We start from the raw sequence: 26,170 nt of genomic DNA on the forward strand, positions 1-26,170 counted from the left end.
GTGCACAGGACGGCGCCCGACCAACCGAGCCGCACCGGCCAGGGCTGTCACAGATTTTAGCTAACTTTGGTCCACCAGGAGCACAGACTCCGGACTGCGTGTACCTTAAACACCTGTGAGAAAGGAGCAATGCTGAGCGTGAAGCTGAAGGCCTGGGGGAGTTCTCCAGAACGAACGTTCTCGTGGGCAGGTCCAGCTGCTTGGCCTCCTGAAACAGTGGCAGGATGAGATACGGACCCTGCAGAGATGCGAACATGCCTTCAGTCTAACAGTTCTTGCCTTGCACGCCACAGAGGCCGGCTGGCCTACCCCGCCTCAGTGGGGTGCGGTAGACACCTTGCATACAAAATACAAATGCTACAGTTGTCTTTCTCTTGCTCGTCTCTTCTCCACCATGTCCGCCCACTTCTGGTGTTTCTCCCACCCCTTTCCTTAGGCGCACAGAATAGAGAGAAGGGAGAAAATGCAGGAAGGGTCCAAATGTAATTAGAGTTATATACTTTATTTGAGCTTTATCTCTTTGGAGAAAGGGAAACAAGCTGAGAGATGATCTGATAAAAACACCAGAGGCGCAGAATGGACAGAGGAGGACATCCTTCATTAGGGTACCTGCTGGAGGTGAAATGAGGCGAGCCTGGGTGGGGCACTCGGATAATCCTTGGTATTGAGCGTTGTGATCCGGGAGTGACAGCACACTGCTGAGCAAGGAGGACAGCAGGCGGAGGGGTCCCTAGGCGAGCCCCGCCGGTCTGTAACCAGTCTGGGGCTCCTGGCCAAGCGGCCCCGTCTGGGTGGGAGGATTTGTCAAGGGAATCGGACCCTTTTCCCCGGTTCATTTTCTAGGGATCCTCAGTGTCACTGTCCTTAGGTGAATATGAATTCATCTGTAGATGTCGCCTGTCCACCGACTGTGTCCTAGGCTGACTCTGACCTGCGGAGCCGGGAGACCAGTACTGCTGCTGCCGAGGGTAAGTCTGCGACCTGGGCCTGGACTTGGGCTCAGGCTCAGGCTCGAACTCCGGCTCCAGCTCGGTCTCGGGGTCAGGCTCGGGGTCGAAGTCGAGCTCCGTCTCCGGCTCCAGCTCCGACTCCGGCTCCAGCTCGGGGTCCTGGTCCAGCTCGTTCTCTCGGTCCGACTCCAGTATGGCGTCCAGCTCCAGGTCTACCTGTGACTCCTCCTCTATCCGTGGCCTCGGCATCTTGGTGAAGATGGGACTTATATTTGGGGGCACTTCTAGAACACCGCTGTTTATTTTATGTCTCGAATTTGCACCCTGAAACACATATAATTAGATGGGTTAAAATTTCCAATTACATTTAACTTTTGAATAGTCAAGGAATTTCAGAATACAACATGACTCGAGGGGCCAGCAATCACAAGTACCTGCAAAGTAGAAAATATTTCTGGCCTAAATCTGCTTTTCATCACCTTTGCACGCTCTGGCTCCTCAGTAACTATTCTTTAGGCTCAATCAATCCATTAACTCCTGATTTCTCCGGATTTTCTGACTAGTCTGGATTTCATGGTCAGCAATTGGAATAGCAGTCGCCTCGGCAGCATTCTGGAACATCTTGTCCCCTTGATCTTACTTGTCCTTCCAACCCCCAATAGAATCCTTAGCAGGGCCCATAGGGCCCTTTGTGGGTGGCCTGGCTCTGGCCATCTTCTTTAGCTTCATCTCCATCTGCAGTCCCGCCCTTGGCTCTGGCCATAAAGTTAACCAAAGATGCCCGGCTCCCGCTTACCTTTGGTCATGCCGCTCCCGGTGCCCGCCCCGCCTCCGTCTCAGCCACGCACATTTCCTCACTGTTCCAGCCTCACACCGCAGGTCACTAAGCAGGGCCTGAGCTTCCCTTGCGCTCGCTGTGCCTCACGCATGGCTGTCACAGCGCAGGGGATGTGCTGTCCTACTCGTCCACAGACCAGCTCCCCGAGGCAGGGCAGGGCCTGCTCCCCGACATGCCCAGTGCCAGGCACGGAGCCCGCCACCCAGCAGATGCCCCACAGGCTTCGTGAGCCAGCCTTGCAGCGAATTAACAGCTGCCACCCTCCCGAAACACGGTTGTCTCACCACACGGCCCTTTGCGTTTCCTTCTCCCGTCCTGCCTGCCCCTTCTGACTTCTGGGTGTTGGGACACCCCAAGGCTCGACCCGGGGACCCTTCCCTTCTCCACCTACACTGTCCCCGTAGGCAAGTCTATTTAGCCCCATAATTTTCACTACAGTAAAACCTCCAGATAACAGGCTGATTCGGGTGAGGGGTTGTCATGAAAGCCCAGAGTCTGTTACATAATAAAGTAGGTTTTCCGAATGCATATGTTGAAAAATGGACAACTTAGTTTACCCGTTTTTACTTCTGTAGACATGTATGTGTAATTAAAATTAAGTATATATGAAAAGTTTAATTGCACAGAAAAGTTTTCTATATGTATGTGTTATCTATATGTAGCGTTAAATTTATACTGAATAGGTCTAGTAAATGGGTGCATTCGCCAGTCACCTCGAGTAAACAAAAGCTCACGGCTAGGGGGTGGCTTAGAGTGGCGCCAAAACTGCCGCAGGAAGTCACACCACATGACAACAGGACCTATTAATACCAAACATACGGTGTGATCAGGTGCTAATCATTGCCGAATATCGTTTATAAGCAGTGACTCTTGGATTTATTTATTTTTATTTATTTATTTAAAAAAATTATCTTTATTGTTCAAAGGATTACAGGTATCCCCCTTTTCCCCCATTAATCCCCTCCAGCCCACACCTCCCCCAAGGCCCTCCCCACACTATTGTCTGTGTCCATGGGTCATGCATATATGCATATAAGTTCTTTGATTAATCTCTCCCCCTCCAAACCCCACCCCCACCTTCCCTCTGAGATCCCTCAGTCTGTTCCATGCTTCTATGTCTCTGGATCTGTTTTGTTCCTCAGTCTATTTTGTTTATTAGATTTCACATATGAGTGAGACCATGTAAAACTGAATCAGGAAGAATCAGGAAACCTGGATAGGCTAATAGCAACTGATGAAATCGAAGCAGCAGTTAAAAAAACTCCCAGCAAACAAAAGCCCTGGTCTGGATGGCTTCACAGGGGAGCTTTCTAATTCTTTAAGTTGTAGGGTTAGATAGTTTACTACAAATGTTTCTTGCTTTTTGAGGGAGGCCTGCAGTGCTATGAACTTCCCTCTCAGGACTGTTTTCACTGTGTCACATAGATTTTGGATTGTTGTGTGTTCATTTTCATTGGTTTCCAGGAAGTTTTTGATTTCTTTCTTGATCTCTTTGGTAACCCATTCATTGTTTAATAACATGCTCTTTAGTCTCCATGTGTTTGAATGTTTTTGAGTGTCTTTACTGTAGTTGATTTGTAATTTCATGCCATTGTCATCCGAGCTACTTGATATGATTTGTCCTCTTGAACTTGTAGAGACTTGTTTTGTGTCCTAACATGTGGTCTATCTTTGAGAGTGACCCATGTGCACTTGAGAATAATGTATATTCTGCAGCTTTGGGGTGAAATGTTCTGTAAATATCAATTAAATCCATCTGATATGGTGTGCCATTTAGTCACTGTTTCTGTGTTGACTTTTTGTCTTGAAGATCTATCCAGTGAAGTCAGTGGGGTGCTAAAGTCCCCAACTATGACTGTATTGCTGCTGATCTCTCCCTTCAAGTTCTTAAGGTTATTATTGATAGGTCCTAATTTATTGCCATTTTAATTCTTTGTCTATGTTTCTCTCTCTATTTCTTCTAATTACAGCAGTCCCTTTAACACTTCTTGCAATGCTTCTATTTCTACTTCTAATGACAGCAGTCCCTTTAACATTTCCTGCAATGCTGGTTTGGTGGTGATAAACTCCTTCAGACTTATTTTGTCTGGGAAGCTCTCTATTTCACCATCTATTTTGAATGATAGCCCTGCTGGACATAGTAATCTTGGTTTCAGATCTTTGCTTTGCATTACCTTGAATACTTCATGCCATTCCCTTCTGGCCTGTAGAGTTTCTGCTGAGAAATCAGCTGACAGCCTTATTGGAGCTCTTTTGTAGGTAACAGATTGCTTTTCTCTTGCTACCTTTAAGATTTTTTGTCTTGAATTTTTTATTTTAATTATGATGTGTCTGGGTGTGGGCCTCTTTGGATTCTTCTTGCTTGGGACTCTCTATGCCTCCTGAATTTGTGTGACTTTTTCCTTCACCAGGTTAGGGAAGTTTTCTGCCATTATTTCTTCAAACAAATTCTCTATTCCTTGCTGATTCTCTTCCCCTTCTGGCACTCCTATAATGCGAATATTGTTACATTTCATATTGTCCCATAGCTCCCTTAGACTGTCCTCCTGGTTTTTCACTGTTTTTTTCTTTTTGGATTTCTGATTGAATTTTTCTACCCTGTCTTCTAATTTGCTGACACGATCCTCAGCTTCCTCTAATCTGCTTTTTATTCCTCCAATGTCTTCTTTATTTCTGCTATGTCTTTCTTCATTTCTGACTGGTCATTTTTTATAGTTTCCATACCTTTTTTCATGCTGTTGAGCATCCTTACTATCTATATTCTGAACTCTATATTTGACAGATTGCTTATCTGCATTTTATTTAGCTCTTTTTCTGGAGACATCTCTTCTTTCAGTGCTTGTTTTTTTGTCTTCCCATTTTGGCTGCCTATTTGGGTTTGTTTCTATGTATTAGGTAGGCCTACCAGGACTCTGTCTTTTTGGATGGTCTCTGTTGCAGGCCAAGGTCAGATGCTGTTTGTGATTGACTTTGAGTACCCTGTTTGGAGCTATCAACAACTCACAGCTTGAGGTTCCCTCTGTTTGGGCTAGGTGTGTTTGGACAGGAGCAAGATGCACACCAAAATCTGTTTTTCCAAGGCCTGGGTCCAGAAGCAGATCAGGCAAAGACTCAAAGCACTCTGAGGTCTGCCTCTGCCTGCAGGCTGATTAATCTGATTCTCTTAATGAGCCTCAGGCTGTAGGAACTCCCTGGGGTAGGGTGAGAGGTTTTCTCCCAGGGTGGGGCAATTGCTTCCCCTCAGGCAAAAGCTGCTTGGGAGGTAAATGTCTTCCTATGAAAGATGTCCTCTGCGGTATAGGACAATGACTCAGCACAGGAATCCAGAGGGGTGCCCTCTGAGCTCTAGATCCAGAGCCCACAACCCTAGAGTCTCCTCACACAGCTCCAGTCCACTCTGCTCTCATTCTGCTGGAGCCCAACGTGAGTGGCTGCACATGAACCTTTGTGTGTTGGCTCTTTAAGAGGGTGCCTGCATTTCCAGCTGTCTCTCCCTGGCAGACAGAAACCTGGCTGCTTTTCACAGCCAGATGTTATGTGGGCACCTTTCTCAGTTCTGGTGCCCTGCACTGGGGATCCCAGCTTGGAGTTTAGACCCCAGAGTTCTCATTAGGGACCCCCCACAGCTGAGGTGCCCCTCCAGACGTTCAGCTGCTGCCTCTGGGAGCCCAGCCAGCCCTCTCTTGCCTCCGCACTTCCTGCCAGTCTCTATGTGGTCTCCACTTTTCCTCCTTGGTTATGAGGGTGCTCTCCAGCTCGTCTTCAGTTGCAGTTGATTATTCAGGATGGCTTTTCTATATTTTAGTTGTAATTCCAATCTGGTCCCGGGAGACTGTCAGTGTAGCTTCCACTTAGTGCCCCATCATCTTTTTTTTTTCACTCTTGGATTTAAGCATGTAGACTATGGTTGTAGATACATCATATTTATTTATGTCAGCGAAATTACTACAGTGCTTTTTCCAATATATGGCCTATTTGCTAAAATTTGTGAAAAGTAACAGAGAATTAATAACAAAAAATAACCTGTTAATTTAATTATAAGCAAATCTTGGTTAAAAGTATTTAAAAATTAACAGGGTGTTAATTTTCACATATAACATACGGACCAGGAATTTTGTCTATTAAATTCGAAGTCCATTAAATCAAGGTCCACAGAATCAAGGGTTTACTGTACTATCTATGTGCCGATGACTTTTTGGTTATAACCCTTCCCCTAATCTGCTGGTTCATATATCCACTGCCATTCTTGACATCTCCACTTGGATATTTAATAGGCATCTTGAATTGAATACATCAGAATGGAACTTTTCCTCTCCTAGTTTTTCCTAGTTTAAACGCTAGAAAAAGAAATTGATATATTCAATATCAAGTGTTAAGTTCTGATGGGCATGTTAGTAAACCAGAAAAATACTTTTAAAAAACATGGTAAATATAATGTCCATCTTAAGCTATCAACACTATCCTTAATAGAGAACATAAGAAGCTTTTCTCATTAAATTCAGGAGTAAGACAAGACTCACCAGTATTACTTAAATTGCTCTGGAAAGGCTGGCTAATGCCATAATCTATGATACTGAAATAAGAATTCTAACAGTTGGAAATAAGAGATTTATATTTTTTGTAGAAAATATTGTTTATCTAGAAAACACAAGAGAATTAACAATGAAACCTTTTTGGACTAGTAAAAGGATTCACAAGATGCCAAATGATTTAATAAAAATCAATCGGTTTCCTATATCCTAGCAGTTGCCAGTTAGAAAATATAATGAAAAAGATGATTCATTTTAAAAAGCAATAAAAATGTAAAAGACAGAGTATAAAGTATCAAAGATTTGTCTATATGAAAAAAAGTTGAATTCCTAGGAATTCAGCCTTTAAAAAGACAATAAATGCAGAGGCTGCCCATATAGAAGAAGTTATTCTGGATAAGCAGAAGCAATAACCTGTGCAAATTCTCAACAATGGTAGGCAAATGCTTGGCGATATATTACTTAGTGAAAGAAAAGGGCTATGTTTTACAGGCTTGGCTATCTTTTATTTATTAACTTTTTTTATAAACATGTATTACTCTGGTAATTCCTTTTTGTCATTAAAAAATTCAAACATTACTGAAATGTATTAAGTCAATGAATCGAGTTTAATGAAAAATAATTTCTAGTCATTAGGTGGGATTTTGGTGCCCATCAGTGTTTTAATTTTCTTTTTGGGAGGAAACTGTTAACCTTCGTAGATACTGATTAGAAAACACTGAGCTAGGCACAGGTCTTTACTTAGTATTAATAAATGGCTAAAAATTCTGGCCTGTATATCCTTTCTCCCTTGCATTTGGTCAGACTGAGTAAATTATATTACCCACAATGGGAATAATAGCTCAAGTGTTAGACTGGCAGATCTTTACCTCTGTGAGCTCATCAGATTTACTGTTCATCTGTGGATCCTAAAGGCACAGCTAGACGAGATGTGTAAAATATTTAGTCATTGATACAGCACTGGCACTAACTGAGCGTTTGGTAAAAGGCCCCTTGAGGCCTCTGCGGGTTGGGTAACCCTCTCTTCAGTTGGGAAAAGGCCCTGAATGGCACCCAGATGCTATGGCAGTGGGGGAACCTGGGACTCAGGTCCACTGCTATTTACCAACGGATAAATTTGGGAGCATTTCAACGTCTCAAAGTCTGGCACTCACTCAAAACCGTTCCTGGATGGTGTTCATCACTATTTGATCAGGTGTCTCCCCCCATCTCTACTCCCCCTCCCCCCCACCTCACCCCTCACCACGATGCTTCACATCCTCTGACCTTATCTGTTTCTGAATAGGTTTCCTGTATCACTGTCTCAGATTCGTCCATGCTTAACTCGGAGGACTCTGGAAGCTTCCTTGACAAGGCAAACAGCACAGCGTCATGGAGGCTGAGGAAGAGTTGGGCCTTGGTGATGCCAGCATCAAAGAAGTCGTTCCTCTCAAAGGTCCTGACCACAGAAGCTACAAACCAAACCCGGAAACACACAGGGTCAGGCACTGGGGAGGGGGCACCTGGGGTGCAAAACACAGCCCTCGTAGGGTGAAGCATACTCACAGTGACTCCCTGCAATGAGCACCAGAATGTTGGCGTTTTGGAAGGCGTTGCACATCTGCAGGGAGGGCGTAAATCAGTGTTAGGGATCCTCACACTCACTAAGAAAGGGCCTTCTAATTCGCTGGGTTGTAAAATCCCTTTGGTCATTCACTTGTCTGGGGTATATGTAACTTTATATGCAATTCAGCTTTGTGAACATTTGCTGGGTGGACTTCTCTAAGCTGGGAAGTGACTATGGTGCTGGAAATACAAGAGAGAATCAGACAGTCTCATGTGGGGTGGGGAGTGAGACAGGGTCTCCCATGGTCTCAAGGGGGAAAACAGGTCACACGAAGAGAGAATGCCACAGGAGTACAGCGCTGGACAGAGACAGGCATGGGTGTGACGGGAGTGCACTGGACAGTCCTCGAAAACTATTGTATCTTGATATTGGTGCTTAGTGTTTGCATGTGATGCCCTTCTCCCTGGAGTTCACTAGGCAGAGGGGGAACACATGGCCCAGAGATGGTCAAACGATACAGCAGGAAATGGAATTCAGGAACCCCGAGGATCATACTCAGAGCTGCTCTGCAAAGTTGCATTTGACTTTAGTAAAACATCAAATATTTAGTGGTATCAATTAATAAGCACCTGACGTTGGCCTCAAGTTTACTTCAGCCTATATATATGCTCTGGGGCAATGAGTAAAGCTCAATTCAAAGCAAGTCAATATTAAACTTGGTGCTCTAAGCACTTAGTGCCCAACCCTAAGCACTAAGTTAAAACGTGAAAACAAACAAACAAAACACAAAGCAACTAAAACAGACAGCCTCTGCTTCTTTCACCTCCAAGAGGAAACAAGAAAGTCATTCTTGATCACATGGTAAATCATAAAGTCACTTGGTAAAGAGCCACAATGGACATACTCTAAATGACAAGCAGTGGGAGACTGAAATCCCATGAATTAGGAAGAAGCTTAAATTGAGTGGTTGGTTGTCTCCAGGAAGAACGACTGCTGGGATTTTTCTTATTAAGTTTCAGTTTTCAATGATAATATTTGAAATGAATTTCTCCAGTATGGCAGTGGAGAACAAGGACAAAAGGAACGGAGGAACCTGTGCTTCTGAAGTGTCAAATGCACCAGGAGTCTGAAGGCTGTAAAGTCAAGGTAGGGGTGCACACTGCCTCCTCCATGGGGGGGCTGGAGCAGAAAGTCCCCAGCACACGCAGCTATGGATGGGCCACGCCAAGGACCAGAAGGCAAGAGAGGAGGGAAGGGGGAGGTCGGCACAGCCGCTCCATGTTCCAATGACGGACAGGCCGGGGCTCTTAGGGGGAAACACCGCTTGTCTCTCAAGGCGGTGAGGGAATGAAATGGGATCATGTATGTAAATATGCCCGACTCAGCGTGGCATGCAGTAGGCATTTAGTAATGTAGGATGAATGAACTCTAAAGTGACAACTAGAGCACAAGCCTGGGAGAAGAGAGCACAGCCCAGTAGGATGACCTGAGATGGAAAAGTCCAAAAGACAAGACGTTATCATGTGCACTTGAATCTGAAAACGGGGTGGGCAAAAAGGGCCTCATGGATGGGACGCCCTGAACCTTAATCTCTTCTGTGCCTCTCATTTGATAGATGAGGAAACCGAGAGCCGGTGCAGTTTAGTGAGTTACTCCCGTCCGATGGACAGTGAGCAGAAGCCAGGGCAGAGCCACAGCCTCAGGCCACCCCCACTGGGGTTCTTTCTGCTTTGAGCAGCTTCCTGCTGCCTCAGGCCAAAGAGGAGCCAGACTCGTTTAAGCGAGAATTGTATTCCATTAGGAATAAAAAGGTTTGATAACATAGGATCCTAGGATAAGAGATGGAAAATCAGCCAAACACACGTATCTCAAGGAAAAGGTGGGAGCAGTCAGAGCCGGGAAGTGGGTGTTCAGGATGTTTAAACCTGAGCCATCGCCACCAGGGGCAAGAGTGAGATAGAGGATGGGAAACTGAGGTAAGCTGGCTGAAAAAAAGATATTGTACTTATGTGACATTGGGCGATAAAACCGGCATGGTTAGTTGTGCATCTACACTGTCCATGTTGTGTGAGAAAGAAAAATGAAAACTGTCAGAGAAACCAGAGTGGGAGAGGAGCCAGTTACCTAGGGACACAGCTTTTTTTTTTTTTATTAATTGACCTTTTTTATTTTTATTTATTTTAAAGAGAGGAAGGGAGAGAGAGAAGAGAGGGAGAGAGAAACATCATTGTGAGAGAGAAACATCGACCGGCTGCCTCCCACCCGTTCCCCAACCGGGGATCGAACCTGCAACCTGGGTACGTGCCCTGACAGGGAACTGAAACTGCCACCCTTTGTTGTACGGGACAACGCTCTAACCAACTGAGCCACACCGGCCAGGGCAGAGACACAGCTTTTGAAGGGAAATTTTCCCCTGCCCTTTCCCCCCAAAGATGCAGGCAATGAAGGGGGCACTGGGGATGATCCCACAGGTACCGGCCCAGACAGCTCCAGGCCCCAACTCCTGCAAATCTGAGTGCTCGGAGCAGCTGAAGAGTGCGGGCCTCTCGGTGCGCCTTCTCTCTGCTGCGTCCAGACTTCTTCCTTGAGCAGGTCTGCAGCTAACTCCCAGGGTACACTAGGAGTTGCCGGGGGAGGCGCAGATGGCTGTCTCTACGGTGCTGAGTTTCCCATTTTCCGTTCCTTGAGCAATAATATGCCATGCTAAGGCAACCAGCCCCAGTTCAATAAATCAGAGCTGGTTCATTTTCTATTTATTCTGGTTGACTTTAAACTATCTTCAGTGTCCAAGTTTCTAGTGGCCCAGGAGTCACATAGTAGCTGATGAGTGACTCACAGGATTCGATCAGGGTTGGGGTTGGGGTGGTGGGTGGTAGGCGGGGGTCAGAGCTCTTGTTAAAGCCACCTCAGGACCTACCTGTCTCAATATGACTGTAGCCCGTGAGTCCACAAAGTGCACCATGGAGAAGTCCAGGATGATAGTGTGAGCACAGGGCAGAAAAGACGAATCTGAGTAACGGATGACTGAGTGACTCCTGATGTGGCTGTCAGAAGCATCGGCAAATTGCCTCATGTTGTTTCTAGAGGGTTTATTAGGAAGCCAAATTTTCTCCATATTGTCACAGTTTTGCTCTTGATTTCTCTGAAATGTGGGAGATACCACGTACGGCATTTGGTCGCTGTATGAAGTTTGGCTCGAGCTCCCACTGTCCAAACGTGTGCAGCTGATCAGGTTGATGGAGGATGGCTTGTGGTCCCATTTGCTTTCAAATCGCTCTGTGTAAACAATCTGGGGCGGGGGGGGGGGGGGTCCTTAGGATTAAACAAGGGCCGAGTGCTTGCAGCTATCTGCAAACTCCCCCCCCCCCCCCCCCCCATCAGGGCACTTCACAGCCCAGGCACTACACAGCTTTGACTCGGGTATCTCATGAAAACCCCACATTCACTGCTGCTTATCCGCACCACTCGCAAGCCCCCCAACTTCCCTGTGTGCGTCAGTGACGTTACCGCGGTCCTAGTGAGCCACACTTCAAACCTCCTTTGATTTGTCCCTTCCCCTCACCCCTGGGTTCTGATCAGCCTCCAGCGCCTTCTAATGCTCTGAAGTGTTTCTTCCATCGGTCCCTTTTCTCAGCACCGCCTCCTTTTATCAGCGCAGCTGTGGCCTGTCAGGCTTCCTTGCGAAGACACAGGCCCCTTTACCTCTCAGGCCCCTCGGCCTCCTCACAGACCCGGGTGCTGCCACCGCTCAAGGACACGGTCGGCACCAGGAACACACGGCGTGCAAGGCCCGAATGCCAGCTCTGGGGTCGCAGGGCCCAGTTTCTACCTGGGCAACAGGTGCGGGTCCATTCAAAGGACAAATAACGCATATGGACAAGAGCTGTAGGGCCCATGGGAAAATGGGAATAATTCATATGCTACAGTGGAGTCATTTGGGGTGATGTTTCTTTAAAAATATTGTTCTAATAATGTTGCTTATAGAAAATTTAAAAATAGGAAAACTGTAAAGATAAAAAGTATATAAGGCAGTAGAGATTGTATAGCAAATAAAAAAAAAAAGGTAGTGTGGGTGATGATACTATTACAGTTCAAAGGAGAGCGGTGTCCGTCCCCAAGGCTTGAAGGTCTCTGAGGCCAGGCCTTTGGGGGCAGCAGCGGACTGACTCAGTCGTGGGAGATGCCAGATCCTCTGGGCAGAAGGAAACCCCTAAGAGCCTTCCTTTTCTCTCCTTCCTCTACTCTTCCTCCTGTCCTTCAAGGGCTTTCATGACCTACTCGTGCTGTGTCTGCCTAAATTTACTCCCTAGGCCAGGCCTCTTCCTCTGACGACCCCATGCTAATTTCCACCTCAGTGTCTCTGTCCAAGCCTATCCATGGGCTGGGAGCCCTCTTTTTTCCTACCTGACATAAATCCAAAATTCCCTCTCCTGCCCAGCTCAAGTCCACTGTTACCATGAAGTGTCCCTGACTTTCTGAGCTCATGCCAATCTCTCTTTACTTGAAGTCTTAGAGTTGTTAGAACCTAAACACACAATTTTGAACATAACAGCACATTGTATAATATGGTTTACTATCCTATTTCATCAGTCTTAAGGTGCATCACTACTTTTTGTATTCTCAAGGAAAAAATACTGCAAATTAAACTAAGACACGTCACCAATTACACAATGCATCCAAATTTCAGAGATGTGAGAAAATGTCTCTCTTAGACATTTTATTGATAAAATACAATAGCAGCCTTATATGTCACATTAATAGACTCGTCTCCCTAGTTTAATTTAAATCTCCATGAATTGCTTCAAAATAATCCTGTGATCTGGGGGGAGTGTAGATGGTGGGATATAGATAAAACAGGATTGGCCATTAGTTGATGGATCTTAAAGTGGATGGTGGGTGCACAGAGGCCCATTATACTTGTTTCTACTTTTGTGTATGTTCAAAATTTCCCTGAAAAAAAATTTTTTTTTAAAAAAAGAACAACCTGGATGAACCCTGAGGACATTATGCTAAGTGAAACAGCCCAGTCACAAAAAAAGGCAAGTACTGTACGATTCCATTGATATATGAGGTACCTGGGTTAGTCAAATTCATAGAAACGGAAAGTAGAATGGTGGTTGCCAGGGGCTGGGAGGAGGGCGAATGGGAATTGTTACTTAATAGGTACAGATGAAAAAGTTCTAGAGATAGATGGTGGTGATGACTGTGCAACAGTGTGAGTATACTTAACACTACTGTACACTCAGAATGGTTAAGATGATAAATTTGTGTTATGCATTTGCTACCACAATAAAAAGCCAGAGGCCCTTACAGATTCTTTTTCCTTTTTCAGAGTCATAGCTCTGGGCACGTGGTAGGAGCTCCATCAATACCAGGGGATCCTGGCCCGCGCTCAGCGCTGGCTGCTGTCCTGTGACTGCCCTCTCTCTAGAACGCTCCCTGCAGTGCCCATGTAACAGCAATCAGACGGGTTAACCCTGTCCTCCTGGCAAAAAATGTTGGGATTTTCAGGGAGCTCGGTAGAACCTACGCTTGTTCGGGTGTATGGCGACCAGAGTGGGTGCCTGGTGTTTGCAGGTGAGGAGGGGGACAGGTGGTGTGTGTGGGGGCGTCAGTGTGTGAGTGTGAGTGTGTGTGTGTGTGTGAGTGTGTGAGTGTGTGTGTGAGTGTGTGTGAGTGTGTGTGTGAGTGTGTGTGTGAGTGCGTGAGTGTGTGTGTGAGTGTGTGTGTGTGAGTGTGAGTGTGTGTGAGTGTGTGTGTGAGTGTGAGTGTGTGTGTGAGTGTGTGTGAGTGTGTGTGTGTGAGTGTGTGTGTGAGTGTGTGAGTGTGTGTGTGAGTGTGAGTGTGAGTGTGTGAGTGTGTGAGTGTGTGTGTGAGTGTGTGAGTGTGTGTGTGAGTGTGAGTGTGTGTGAGTGTGTGAGTGTGTGTGTGAGTGTGTGTGTGAGTGTGTGTGTGTGTGAGTGTGTGTGTGTGAGTGTGTGTGAGTGTGTGTGAGTGTGTGTGTGAGTGTGTGAGTGTGAGTGTGAGTGTGAGTGTGAGTGTGTGTGTGAGTGTGTGTGTGAGTGTGTGAGTGTGTGTGTGTGAGTGTGTGAGTGTGTGAGTGTGTGAGTGTGTGTGTGAGTGTGAGTGTGTGTGAGTGTGTGTGTGAGTGTGAGTGTGTGTGAGTGTGTGAGTGTGTGTGTGAGTGTGAGTGTGTGTGAGTGTGTGTGAGTGTGTGAGTGTGTGTGTGAGTGTGTGAGTGTGTGTGTGTGAGTGTGTGTGTGAGTGTGAGTGTGTGTGTGTGTGAGTGTGTGAGTGTGTGTGTGAGTGTGTGAGTGTGTAGATAGCGCTGCCCCTCCCCTGTGGGTGTGGGTGGAGATGGGGTACAAGGCCTCCCAGCTAGAAACCAGCAGCCCTGCGCTGGGGAAGGGGGTATTTAGGTCGAGCCTGAGTTGGAGTAAGGTGCACTTCCTTCATCAGCTGAAATAACCTTCAGATGCCCTGAAACACACACCTGCGCTTGTCCGCCCCTTCCTGCCCATCGCCCCTTACTGCCCTTTGCCCCTTCCTGCCCATCGCCCCTTCCTGCCCATCGCCCCTTCCTGCCCTTCGCCCCTTACTGCCCTTTGCCCCTGCCTCGGCCACAGGCCCCTCGCTGCCCATCGCCCCTGCCTCGGCCACAGGCCCCTCGCTGCCCATCGCCCCTGCCTCGGTCTCGGGCCCCTCGCTGCCCATCGCCCCTGCCTCGGTCTCAGGCCCCTCGCTGCCCATCGCCCCTGCCTCGGTCTCAGGCCCCTCGCTGCCCATCGCCCCTGCCTCGGCCACGGGCCCCTCGCTGCCCATCGCCCCTGCCTCGGCCACGGGCCCCTTGCTGCCCATCGCCCCTGCCTCGGCCACCGGCCCCTCGCTGCCCATCGCCCCTGCCTCGGTCTCAGGCCCCTCGCTGCCCATCGCCCCTGCCTCGGTCTCAGGCCCCTCGCTGCCCATCGCCCCTGCCTCGGTCTCAGGCCCCTCGCTGCCCATCGCCCCTGCCTCGGTCTCAGGCCCCTCGCTGCCCATCGCCCCTGCCTCGGTCTCAGGCAGCCGGCAGGAGCCCGGGGCAGACCCGGGAGAGCCCCAGCCGCCTGGCCCGTGCCCCCGCTGGAATGAGACACTCTTCGCGTCCCTCATCTCCAGCCGCCTAAGGGCGGGCAGCTGGTGGTCAGGGAAAGGGGCCCAGCTGGGGACCCGCTCCCTGCGCTCCGGGGAGTCTCTGGCCAGGGGGTGGGGACTCAGGAGTCGCCCCAGGCCCGACCTCCCAGGGGAACGCGCGTCTGCATTTCTGAGGAGAAACCTTTGATTTCCAATGACCTGTGGTCCATCTAAAAGTCACGATCCCACGGGGGGTTTTCTTTCCTTTTTTCTTTTCTTAAACCAACAGCCAACCGCGCGCGTCTTCAGCAGACGCGGAGACCCTGCGGGAAGAGGCGCTGCTCACCCGGGGCGGCGGCTCCAGCTCGTCGCAGTTGCAGAAACACCGGCAGAGCTGCTCCACCCGCGAGCCGCCCTCGCTCTCAGAGAACAGCCTGAACATCTCCTCCTCCTTGAGGGGCACCCTCACCATCTCCACCTGGGGGGCGGAGGAGGGCCCGCTCAGAGGGCGCGCGCGGGAGGCCGGGGGCGCGCGGGAGAGGCCGGGGGCGCGGGGAGAGGCCCGGGGGCGCACGGAGGGGTCGGGGGGCGCGGGGAGAGGCCCGGGGGCGCGCGGGAGGCCGGGGGCGCGGGGAGAGGCCCAGGGGCGCGCGGGAGGCCGGGGGCGCGGGGAGAGGCCCGGGGGCGCGCGCGGGAGGCCGGGGGCGCACAGGAGGGGTCGGGGGCGCGAGGAGAGGCCGGGGGCGCGGGGAGAGGCCGGGGGGCGCGCGGGAGGCCGGGGGGCGCGCAGGAGGGGTCGGGGGCGCGGCGGGCGCAAGGAGCCCTCACCTCCTGCAGCAGCTTGCGCTTCAGCTCGTGCACGTTGACGAAGGTGATGGAGTTGCAGCACTGGAAGATCTTCACCCCGGGAATGGTTATGAGCTGCAGACAAGCGCAGAGCTCCCAGAAGGCTCCCTCTAGAACCGCCTGGAGACTCTGTATTCTTCCTAAAGGAGGCCCGAGGCGGCGAGGCCCTCCCTCCCGTTCCCACCCCTGCTTTTCCTGCTGCCTTCTCCCCCCTCCATCGCCTGGCGCCTCTCTTTTGGCCTCCCGCCCCCCAAAGTGCATTTGAAAATGATCCTTAACTGGCTGCAGGACCCTGGGACTGACCTGCCCCTTTGCGTCCCCACCTCTCCCCGCCTCTGCCAAGCGCGCCTGCAGCTCAGCAAACAACAGCAAAGCGATTTTTGCAGACAAACTAAGCAGCAGGCCCGGCCCGCCCCGTCCTTTGGGCGCAGGAGCGGGGCTGGCCTCGGTGCTCACCTCCCGGTAGTCGCTGATGTTCCTGTAAATGTTGGTGTTGGGGATCTGGCCCAGGAGAAGGATCTTGGTTCTGAAAGGAAATGCAGTGGCCCTTAGGTCCTGGTTGCCTCGCAGGCACGACTGGCCTCCCGTCACCTGAGACCAAGTACCTGTGTGACTGAACGGTGATCATGAAGAAGGTAAAGGCCAGTGAGACAAGTAGTCCCACGTCCAGTCCCAGGAAAATTGCAGATATGAATGTCACAATCCAAATAATCTTCGGGAAGAAGGGAAGGAGGGAAAAGGAACGCCGTGATGAGCAGCGGGGTTGAGAAAATTGCCGGCCCTGTCTCGACTCACCCTCACCGCCCCCTACCTGGGATTCAGACAACCAGCCCCAGGGCCATAGGGACCCTGCGGCCACAGAAGCCTGGGCCCAAGGCTGCCGAGCATGCTTCCATGCTTCCTTGGTCATTTCTCTCTCTAATTCTCACTTGAAATTTTAGGTTCCTCATGTGCAAAATAGGGGTGGTAATATCTACTTTAGAGGCTCTGTCGAGACTAGAAATGCCATTTGTAAAGCAACCCAGATGCTCACCAAACGGCAGTTGCTACTTTCAGACCTGTAGTAGTTACTGCGAGTCTTTACCATCCATGTCAAGCCCTTCTCCATCACCTCAGCAGGTGGCTTGACTTTAACCTTCACAGAGAAGATAGCCTGAAACTCCCTCAAACGTTTACTTGCCGCCCATCAGGCGTGGCTGGGTGGTTGAGGGCCGGCCTGTGAACCAGGAGGTCAGGGTTCCATTCCCGGTCAGGGCAGGTGCGGGGCTGCGGGCTGGGTCCCCAGCAGGGGGCGTGCAGGAGGCAGCCGAGCAGTGACTCTCATCACTGATGCTTCTCTCTCTCCCTCTCTCTGACATCAATAAAAAACATTTTTTTTTTTTAAATGAGACTGAGTTAAGTGGGTCCAACCTTCTCTGATAATAGTGTTTCTATTTTCTGACGACTTCCTCTGCGACTAAGTGGAGACAGAAGTGCATCAGAATAAAAAATTTTCTTAAAATGTTTACTGCCGCCTGCCACCTGCGAGCTAATGTCTGCACTCAGCTTTCCTTCACCCGCCCCAGGCCTATTGCAGGCGCTCACTCTCCTCCTAAGGCCAGCAGCTCTGCCCATGCCCTGACCACATACCCTCTTAGCTCCTCGGGGACCTGAATCCAAAAATTATCTCCTATCACATCTCTTTGCCTCTTTGGGGTCCTGCTCCTCTCATCATATCACCCCCCCCAATCTCATTTCTTGCTATTTCCCCTTCCTGTGCCCAGCTCTGTGTTCCAGACAGAAGGAGGGGCCCCATCAGTTACTCCAGCAAGACACCTCCTCTTATCAGGATCTGGGTCTCTGGGTTAAAAGTCAATCGAACATGAATGCACGACAACCCCTTTTTACTACCTCTGCATCTAACTGTAGCCACTGAATTCATTCCTTTTTATTTACGTTTGCATCGTTGGAGGCCTCGGTATTTGCCTCCCTATTTAAAGCAAAAGCAGAGCACCAGGCATCAGAGTTGCTAGCGTCCTCCGTGCTGGTGTCTTTCGTTTGTCCTGTTTCCCTCTGTCCAGCCTTCCCCTCATCCGCCCCTACCTCGGCCAGGGCGTCTACACTCACACAGTCGCATGGGCTCTGCCTCCACAGGCTGGGTAGGTAGTAAATGCTTTCAAGGTAGGGTAGGACGTTGCTCACAACAATACCAGCCAGCACAGCCTAGGGGGAAAGATAAGCCCTGCTTTATTTTCCCTTCGGGAGTGAAACTCCCAAATCTTCATAAAGTAACCACAAGTTAGCCTTGCCACTCAGAGATATTAGGCATTGATATTTCATAGAAATACCACGTCCGTGCTTTCACTCACTGTCTCATCCAATAAGCATTCTCCACATTTTTCTCTGCTCCCCTCTGTTGTTTGTCAAACACACAGGCCAAGGCAAGGCCACGGCCAAGGCCTGACGGGTTGAGCCAGGAAAGCCACAGCAAGCCCTTCAGCTCAGACAGTGGGGAGAAGAGGGGCCAGAGACCGCAGTCCTCTAGCCCTTCCTGTGTCTGCGCTGTCACTTTTGGTGTATGGGACAGGACCCTCGGGCTGGCACCTTCGGCTACCTGACACAACTGTGTTACTATATTGACAAATTAGCGAACTTCCGTTCAGAGGAACTCTAAAATAGTTTCAATTTGGCTTTTGTTCAGATTTAATCATGATATATTATAATGATTTCAACAACGAGATACCATTTTTTGTGCCCATCAAATCAAATTAGCAAATTGAAAACACTCCATATATATGGTTGTTGAGTATAAAGGGGTACAGCCTTTTGGGAAAATAATTTGGCAATATGTCAAGCCATCCTGATACGCTTTCACACAGAAATTTTGTTTACTTTTAGAAATCTAAATATAGAAAAGGGTGGATACACAAAATTACTCGTTGTGTTATTTATAATAACAAAAATTCAGACAACCTAATTTTCCAATAAGAAAATAACTAAATAAGTTACAGTTTGAGGTATCATGCTATATATTATTATTTTTTCATGCTATATATTAAATACAAACAAGAATACAAAGCCTGTCCAGTTAGGTTAAAACTAGGCAAAGTAATACCCATTCACAGAAAATAATATTGATCAGATATGTGCCAAAATGTTAATAGCGGTTCATATGTAAATCTGGATGACGTTTTTATCTATTATGAATTTTCCATGTCTACTTTTCTTTTTTTATGTCTTTATTGATTTCAGAGAGAGGAAAGGAGAGGGAGAGAGAGATGGAAACATCATTGATGAGAGAGTCGTCATTGATCGGGGGCCTCCTGCACGACCCCCACTGGGGATGAAGCCCACAGCCCGGCCATGTGCCCCAACTGGGAATCGAACCACGATCTCCTGGATCCTCGGTCGATACTCAGCCGCTGAGCCACACTGACTGGGCAGCATGTCTACTTTTCTAGTGGAAAGAAAGTTTCTTAAATATGAGAAAATAAAAATCTATTCTCGTAGGATATAAAAATCATCAGGGCCTTAAAGTAGAACTAACCTACTTTAAGAAACACTTTCTTGTGTTCTTGAGGCCCCTGCACTGGCTTAAACTCTCTCAGCCTTTCCCTTGCCGTCCTCTCCGCCCGCTCTGCCTGGGGGTTAGAGCTGATCCCACCACCGGAGTGGCGGGTCCAGCTGCCTCTGGTTTTCTGAGTCACCGGCTGCACTCAGCAGTAGAGGGGGGAGAGCAAGGATGAAGCTAGCAGGAGGCACTTCTTTCCCATCTTCATCTCCTCGCCAGCCAGGAGCCTCCAAACTTTCTGCAACTTACAGGGGGACGTGGTAGGAAGGAAAGGAATCTCAACTTTATAGGGGTTTTGCAAGATTTTTGCCTTGAGGGAAGGAGCGTAAAGAGGAAACACCTTGGCCGGTGCGGGTCAGGGATTGAGCTTGACCCATGAACCAAGAGGTCACTGGTTCGATTCCCAGTCAGGGCACGTGCTCGGGTTGCGGGCTTGATCCCCTGTAAGGGGCGTGCAGGAGGCAGCCGATCAATACTCTCTCATCCATGGTTCTCTCTCTCCTACTCCCTTCCTCTCTCTAAAAATTAAGAAAAATATTTTTTTTTAAAAAAGAGGAAACATATTTTCATAAAACAATAGACAATCAAAAATTTACCTTTGCATATTAAGATTAGACATGCTCACATATAAAGAAGAATTAATCGTCTACATAATTCACATCATCCAAGAGATAAGCGTTGTTAACATTTTGGTATGTTCTATTTTTTTTCCCCCCCACACAGATAGAAGCAATATTGAATGCACTATTTTGAATCATGTCTTTTTAAAATTTGGTCCCCCTGCTAAGTAATTGAGACCCTAGCCAGGATGCTCCAACAATTCTTCCAATAAGGATTTTGCAACAAGCTGTTCATAGTCTTTCCAGGAAGGAAGGAATCTTTACTGCTCACAGAGCTCATTGGGATAGGATTCAGATAGTCCACTGATCAGGTTGTGTTCCCGTTTTCTCACCCAGAAACATCCTAACTAGATGCTGTAAAAATAATGTGACATAACATGGGGAGCCAAAGTAGGAATTGTTCTGTCTAATATATTTACAATAAAAGAGTGCTACCTACTTTTATCACTAGCCTTCAGTGAATTCTGACAGATTTTTATGTGTTTGGAATTTTAAAAAATTCTTATTCTTCTAGCTATAAAGAAAAAAAATGTCACCGTTCAAAGTAAATTAGTGAGTGGCTTTGCTAGAATAGGTTCGAAGAGTGGTCACACCAAAGGTGCTATACTAACTAAATTCTGGAGCTGCCTTCTGCTGGGATCGGAGGACAGCTTGAGCGATAAACCGAAGCTTAATCCCACCCTCCAGGCCTAGACTCCAGGGCTGGGGCCCAAGGTCCCTGAATATCAAGAGCAGGAGGCAGCAACGGCCGTGAGGCGGCCTGCTCTGCGGTGCAATGGCCATGCTCGAAAGGCTGGGGCTGAGATTTACACCACTCCCGCTTCGGGGACCGCTACCTCAGTGTGTAACCAAGCTGCGACACCAGGAATGAAACCCCCTCCCACCCGCCTTAGTACTGTCTAAAGGTGGCTACAAGGAACATGAAAGAAATGTAAAAGGAAATATGGTCGCTGAACATTGATCTCTGCTGTAACATAGAACAAATTGATTATAGCCAGGAATGAATGCACCTGGAATCTCAATGCAAGGTGGCCAGTCTCACACAAAGGGGAGAAATGGCACGTGAGTGTACAGGAGCATCCTAGCTGAACAGTTATAACTCAACTTTCAGACCCTGCCGTTTAGTATTGTAAACTGGCCAGAGACGGTGTGGAAGCAAGCGAGGGAGTGCGTTCACATGAATGCAAAACAAGGCCTCCGGGAGCGGGTTAGGGACCAGATGGCATGGATGCACAGCGAGTTTCTAAGCCTGTGTGGGTAATGGGCGTTCTGGCATCTGATGTCTATTTTGGTCACCTTTAACCAAATCCTTACTTTTAAAGCTTACTTTAGAGCTTGAGCAATTAAAAGAAGATTAACGAGAACAGCAGCAACAGTGGCTAATGTTTCTCGAGTGCTCCTGATTAGCTCAACACTGTTATCTCTATATTATATACACTATCTTATTTAACTCCCAAGCCTGAGAGGTAGATGCTAGTATTTTAAAGGGAAGGGACTAGAGAGAGGCTGGGGCAGCCAGTGGGGCCACACTGAGTGCAGTTCTGCTCAGGGATACCCACCAAGATGCAATCTGGACACCGGGCTTTCTGGGCTTGGCTATTTGATCAGTTCCACTTACATTTGGCAGGTCGTAGAAAAAGCTTCCCACCTTCACCATCAGGAGCAGCATCACACCTGCTCCTACCAGAGATGCAAACTGAGGAGACAGAGCGGTTGGAGAGAGACCGTCAGGAGCACGCTGGTCCCTGCCTGCAACTGAGGCCTTCTGCTCGGTGAAGCACGGCAGTTTTTCTTAAAAGGAGTTTCGAGTAACCATCCAGCATAAGTGCATCTTTTGCTGAGCTGACATTGTCAGGTTTTGTGAAAGTGCTAAACGCATGCTAGGGCCTCCACACATACTGGCCGTGTAAACGCATGAATGCTTTAGAAAAATTCCAGGTTGTCCCGGGTCTTTCATCTTTGTTGCCTTAGCTTTTTGCTCTGAATCTGCAGTCTCCTAAGCCCGGCCTGCACTCCCTCCTCACTTTAACCCCTCCTTGAACAGTTTAGACAAGCCCTGGCAGAGTCGTCACTGTCCGCCCCGAAACCCCAACCATTCCACCTCCCATATCGCTAAACATCCACCCCTCACCCTTGGAGCGTGGGACAAGGCAGGAGGCATCCTTGGAAAGCAGAGGCTAAGGGAGGCATGGTGGTCCGAACCAAACGACAGGAAGATGGCCCGGGGACAGTGCAGCTGGCCACAAGCCCAGGGCTCTGCGCCTCCCCTCTGCTACGGGCCCGCCAACTCCTCTGACCCCGGGCCATGGCTGGAAGGGCTGATAGGTTTTCCTGCAACAGGTGAACACAAGTGGATTCTAGACCCGGGAAAATTAAAGAGGAATCCAGACACATGTACGCAGCTTGTCTTTATGCCAGGCAACGAAACCAAGCCGCCCTTGGTGGCAGGCCACGTGTGAGGGGTTCGGAGCCAGGCCCCCAGCTTCTCTGTAGTCCTGAGGAACGCTGAAGAAGTGGCCGTGTTCTCAGGCAGAGGGAATCCACAGTCCCAGAGAAGAGGGGTGGGGGGAGCCCCCTGCCGTGGGAGGGGGCAGGCTGAACCAGCCTCGGGGCCTTGGCCCAGCCGGAGCGCAGGCTGGGCCGCTCCAGCGCACGGGGCCGGGCCGGCTGCGTGCTCTGCTGGACCCCGTGACTCGCACTGGGAACAGCAGGGTCTCAGGGAAGGGCTGGCCCGCATCCGCAGAGACAGACATGCCTCCCACACGGTCACTGCGCCTCAGAGAGGCTCATTGGCAGGGGGGTGTGACACATGCAACAGTGAGCGCAGCCACGGACCCCAGGAGAGCCACTGGGGCCTGGGGCGGGCACCTTGCCCAGGCGAGCCGGGCCCTCCCTCCCCGCTCCGTCTGTTCACACCTAACCTCTGGCTGTCATCACCACGTCCCACTTCCTCCACCATTCTCCTTCTTGCAATATTTATGGCCCTTTTTATTTATTGTACTTACTTGGCACTTCATTTTACTTGCACTGTGATTTAGTGTCTTCCAACCGTGTGCGTCTTTTCTCCCTAAATTTATCTTAAGCTTATATACTGAATCAACAGCGTGCTGTCAAAAGTTACTGGGAACTAAAGTCTGGAATTGCTGTTTCCATTTCTTTTTATCATAAAACCCTCTCATTGTGACTTTAAAGTTCTTTCACCCTTACATAGAACATCCTTCTTTTTAACGTAACCCAACTTCCTTTTTTCTGTCAAAGTGTGGAAAAGGGCTACTCCCTAGAGCCAGCACCTGGCAGCAGCTCTGTGACAACCAAGCTCAGTCCACACAGGCTGATAGGGCACGGTCTCGCTCTAGGGTAGACCCACGCTCTTGCCCTTGCCTAATCTGACTTTATTAGCTTTCACTTTATATTTCACCAAATTAACCATGGAATGTGGTGCTTTATCTTCCCCCAGTAAAATTCAGTGTTGATCCTTCTGACACTTTAGATTCTGACCTGAAGAGAGTCTGACCTAGATAATTTCCTCGTATGCAGAGGTAGAATGGTCATAAATCCCCAAGGCTCATCTAGACAAAGACCTTGCTCTCTAAGGTGAAAGCCCCCTGCCATGCCCTCTGAGGAGGCCGGGAAAGTTTCTAGTTTGGCTGCTGGGATAGAGAGAGTTGAATTACTGCTTTCCCAGACTAGGGCTGAGAATATGTCTCCCGTAGAAAAAAATGTAAATAGGGTGATGGTCAGTTTATCTGAAATATTATCTTACATGGAAAATGGTTTTGTGCGTTCACATAGAATAATACTTTTATAGAAATGACTTTCAAGTTCCACATTGACTAATAGCTTTTAAGACAAAATCTAAACAAAAATGAAGGCAAGTGTGAAATCCAAATTCTTCTAAGAGACCTTCCCCAACCAGCATAGCATTAACACATCAACGTGATGAAACTAACGCAGCCCCTTTCTAGGAACACATATGCACAGATGTAAACATTTTTATATGCTGGGGGTCATACCTGCTGTCTTCCTCCAGATTTATCCTGGATAACAGTCCTGACAATAGCACCGGTAAACACGCAAGATCTGAAAAATGAGCTGATGACATTGCAAAGGCCAATGGCTATTAAATCCTATAAAGGAATGGCAAACAAGTTAGGCCCACTATTTCTTGAAGAATGTTGATTTAAGTTTGAACTGAAGGTACACTGTCTATTTCTTGTGCATGAGGATAGGTTGCTTATATCACTTCAAATAACACTGACTCTTCTTAGAAGAACAAAAGGACAGCAAATCTGATTTCTAGATTAGGTTGAAACTTCATTTTAGCTCGTGTTCACAGGAGAGCACTTTTTCAAAGTGAGGCAGTGAGGCTTTTGCCTTAGTACTCTCTGTCTCATGATTACCAGGACTTAGAATGACAGAAACAACAGAGTACCATTTCTCTCTCTTCCTTCCAAACTACCCTAAAAGTCAAAGTGGGACACCTCATGCTCCCACATTTCCTTTTCGAGTCCTAGGAAAAGGACTGAACTCGGAATAGTTGGTGATTTTCCAAAAACAAACAAACCAAAAAGAAATGATTTCTGGGAGACTGACTTCATTATATTAGTAGCCTGGCTCTGCTAGTCCGTATCATTTCTTACTGCACCTGAGGATGCGGTTGATGTCTAAGGACTCGGTGGAAAGGAAGCAAAGTTAGGAGGAGAGGGGCTCCACTAGCTCAGCACACGAGGCCTGTGCCATCTTCCTGCAGCCCTGCCCCGGGTGTGGACAGGGCGAGTAACACACTGATTCAGGCGGGCTCAGACCTAAGTGTGCCACGCTTCCCAAAGATCCTTCGGCAATTACAGTTCCAGTTATGGTCCAAGTGATTCTCTGGTTACAGAAGAACCCAGTCTTCATGTTAGCGGGAGGCTCAGATTAGAGAACGGAGACTGAAGGGTCAGAAGAAGTAAAAGAAAGGCCTGTCCTCTCACCTGGTTGGAATTGACTCTATAGTTATGGAAATTGGCAATCTTCTTGCCCAGAAATATGAGCAGTGAGGAGCTCACTAACGATAAGGAGAAGGCATCCAAAATAATTTCCCGCAGATCTCTGAAGTCTGGCGTTACAGGAAGCAGGAATCTGGAATAAAACGGGAATCATTTAGTGGCACCTCCCCCACTTGGTCTATATTATACGGGGCAGGCCTGACGCTTAAGAAACAAACAGACGGTAAGAGATAAGAGTAACTGAGGCAGCAGCCTGCCAAAACTGCCAGCAAACTAAGCCAAATTACGAAAGCCATTAGGAGAGCATGCTCTGCTATCTTCTAGTTCAAGGTTTGTGCCGTGTAGCAGTGGGAACAAACAGAACAGGAAAACCACAAAGATTGACAAGAAATGGTTCTCTGAGACCAGCTGGTGAACAGGAGGCAGATGTCACATCTAAGATGGTTTAGAGCTAAAAAGTTCGGTGAATTCCCTTCTATTCACAATCAAATCTTTCAGATTTGCAAATGTTTTCTCCTATTTTGTGGGTTACCTTTTTACTCTTTATAGTGGCTTTTGATGCATGAAAGTTTTTAGTTTTCATAAAGTGTAATTTGTCTATTTTCCCTTGTTGCCTACGCCTTCGGTGTCATATCCAAGAAATCACTGCCAAATTCAATGTCATGAAGCTTTTGCCCTATGTTTTCTTCTAACAGTTTTATAGTTTTAGGTCTTACATTCTGGTCTTTGATCAGTTTTGAGATAATTTTTGTACACGGCATTAGGTAAGAGTCCGATTTCATCCTTTTGCATATGGATACCCAGTTTCCCTAGTACCATTTGTTGAAAAGATTGTCCTCTCCCCATTGAATGGTCTTGGCACCCTTGTCATTTGACCATGTAGGCGAGGGTTTATTTCTGAGCTCTGCATTCCATTCCATTCCATTGGTCTGTATGTCTGTCTTTATGCTGGCATTACATTGTTTCTGATTACTGTAGCTTTATAGTAAGTTTTGAAATTAGGAAGTGTGAGTTCTCCAACTTTGTTCATCTTTTTCAGGATTGCTTTGCCTATTTGGGGCTCCTTGAGATTCTATATGAATTTTAGGATTTTTTTTTTTTTTCCTGCAATAAAAACCTCACGGAGATTTTAATAAGGATTGAATTGAATCTGCTGATTGTTTTGGGTAGTATTGACATCTTAACAACATCCA

At 48.1% G+C, this 26,170-nt stretch overlaps 1 protein-coding gene across 1 annotated transcript in view; it reads right to left on the reverse strand.

The window, feature by feature from the left end:
- Positions 1-726: 726 nt before the first annotated feature.
- SLC26A8 (solute carrier family 26 member 8) overlaps positions 727-26,170 on the reverse strand; it is an 83,280-nt gene continuing 57,836 nt past the window's right edge. The window contains exons 8-19 of the mRNA XM_016223671.2: positions 24,963-25,110; positions 24,003-24,116; positions 21,608-21,685; positions 17,926-18,021; positions 16,425-16,531; positions 16,276-16,345; positions 15,802-15,894; positions 15,320-15,451; positions 10,781-11,152; positions 7,863-7,917; positions 7,584-7,768; positions 727-1,274 (exon numbers count right to left, since the gene is read on the reverse strand). Of these exons, the coding sequence (XP_016079157.2) occupies positions 840-1,274; positions 7,584-7,768; positions 7,863-7,917; positions 10,781-11,152; positions 15,320-15,451; positions 15,802-15,894; positions 16,276-16,345; positions 16,425-16,531; positions 17,926-18,021; positions 21,608-21,685; positions 24,003-24,116; positions 24,963-25,110 (1,885 nt within the window). The 3' untranslated portion in view covers positions 727-839. The remainder of the gene's footprint in view (positions 1,275-7,583; positions 7,769-7,862; positions 7,918-10,780; positions 11,153-15,319; positions 15,452-15,801; positions 15,895-16,275; positions 16,346-16,424; positions 16,532-17,925; positions 18,022-21,607; positions 21,686-24,002; positions 24,117-24,962; positions 25,111-26,170) is intronic.

The sequence above is a fragment of the Miniopterus natalensis genome, chromosome 5, assembly GCF_054644295.1.
Source record: "Miniopterus natalensis isolate mMinNat1 chromosome 5, mMinNat1.hap1, whole genome shotgun sequence".
Taxonomy (NCBI): Eukaryota; Metazoa; Chordata; class Mammalia; order Chiroptera; family Miniopteridae; genus Miniopterus; species Miniopterus natalensis.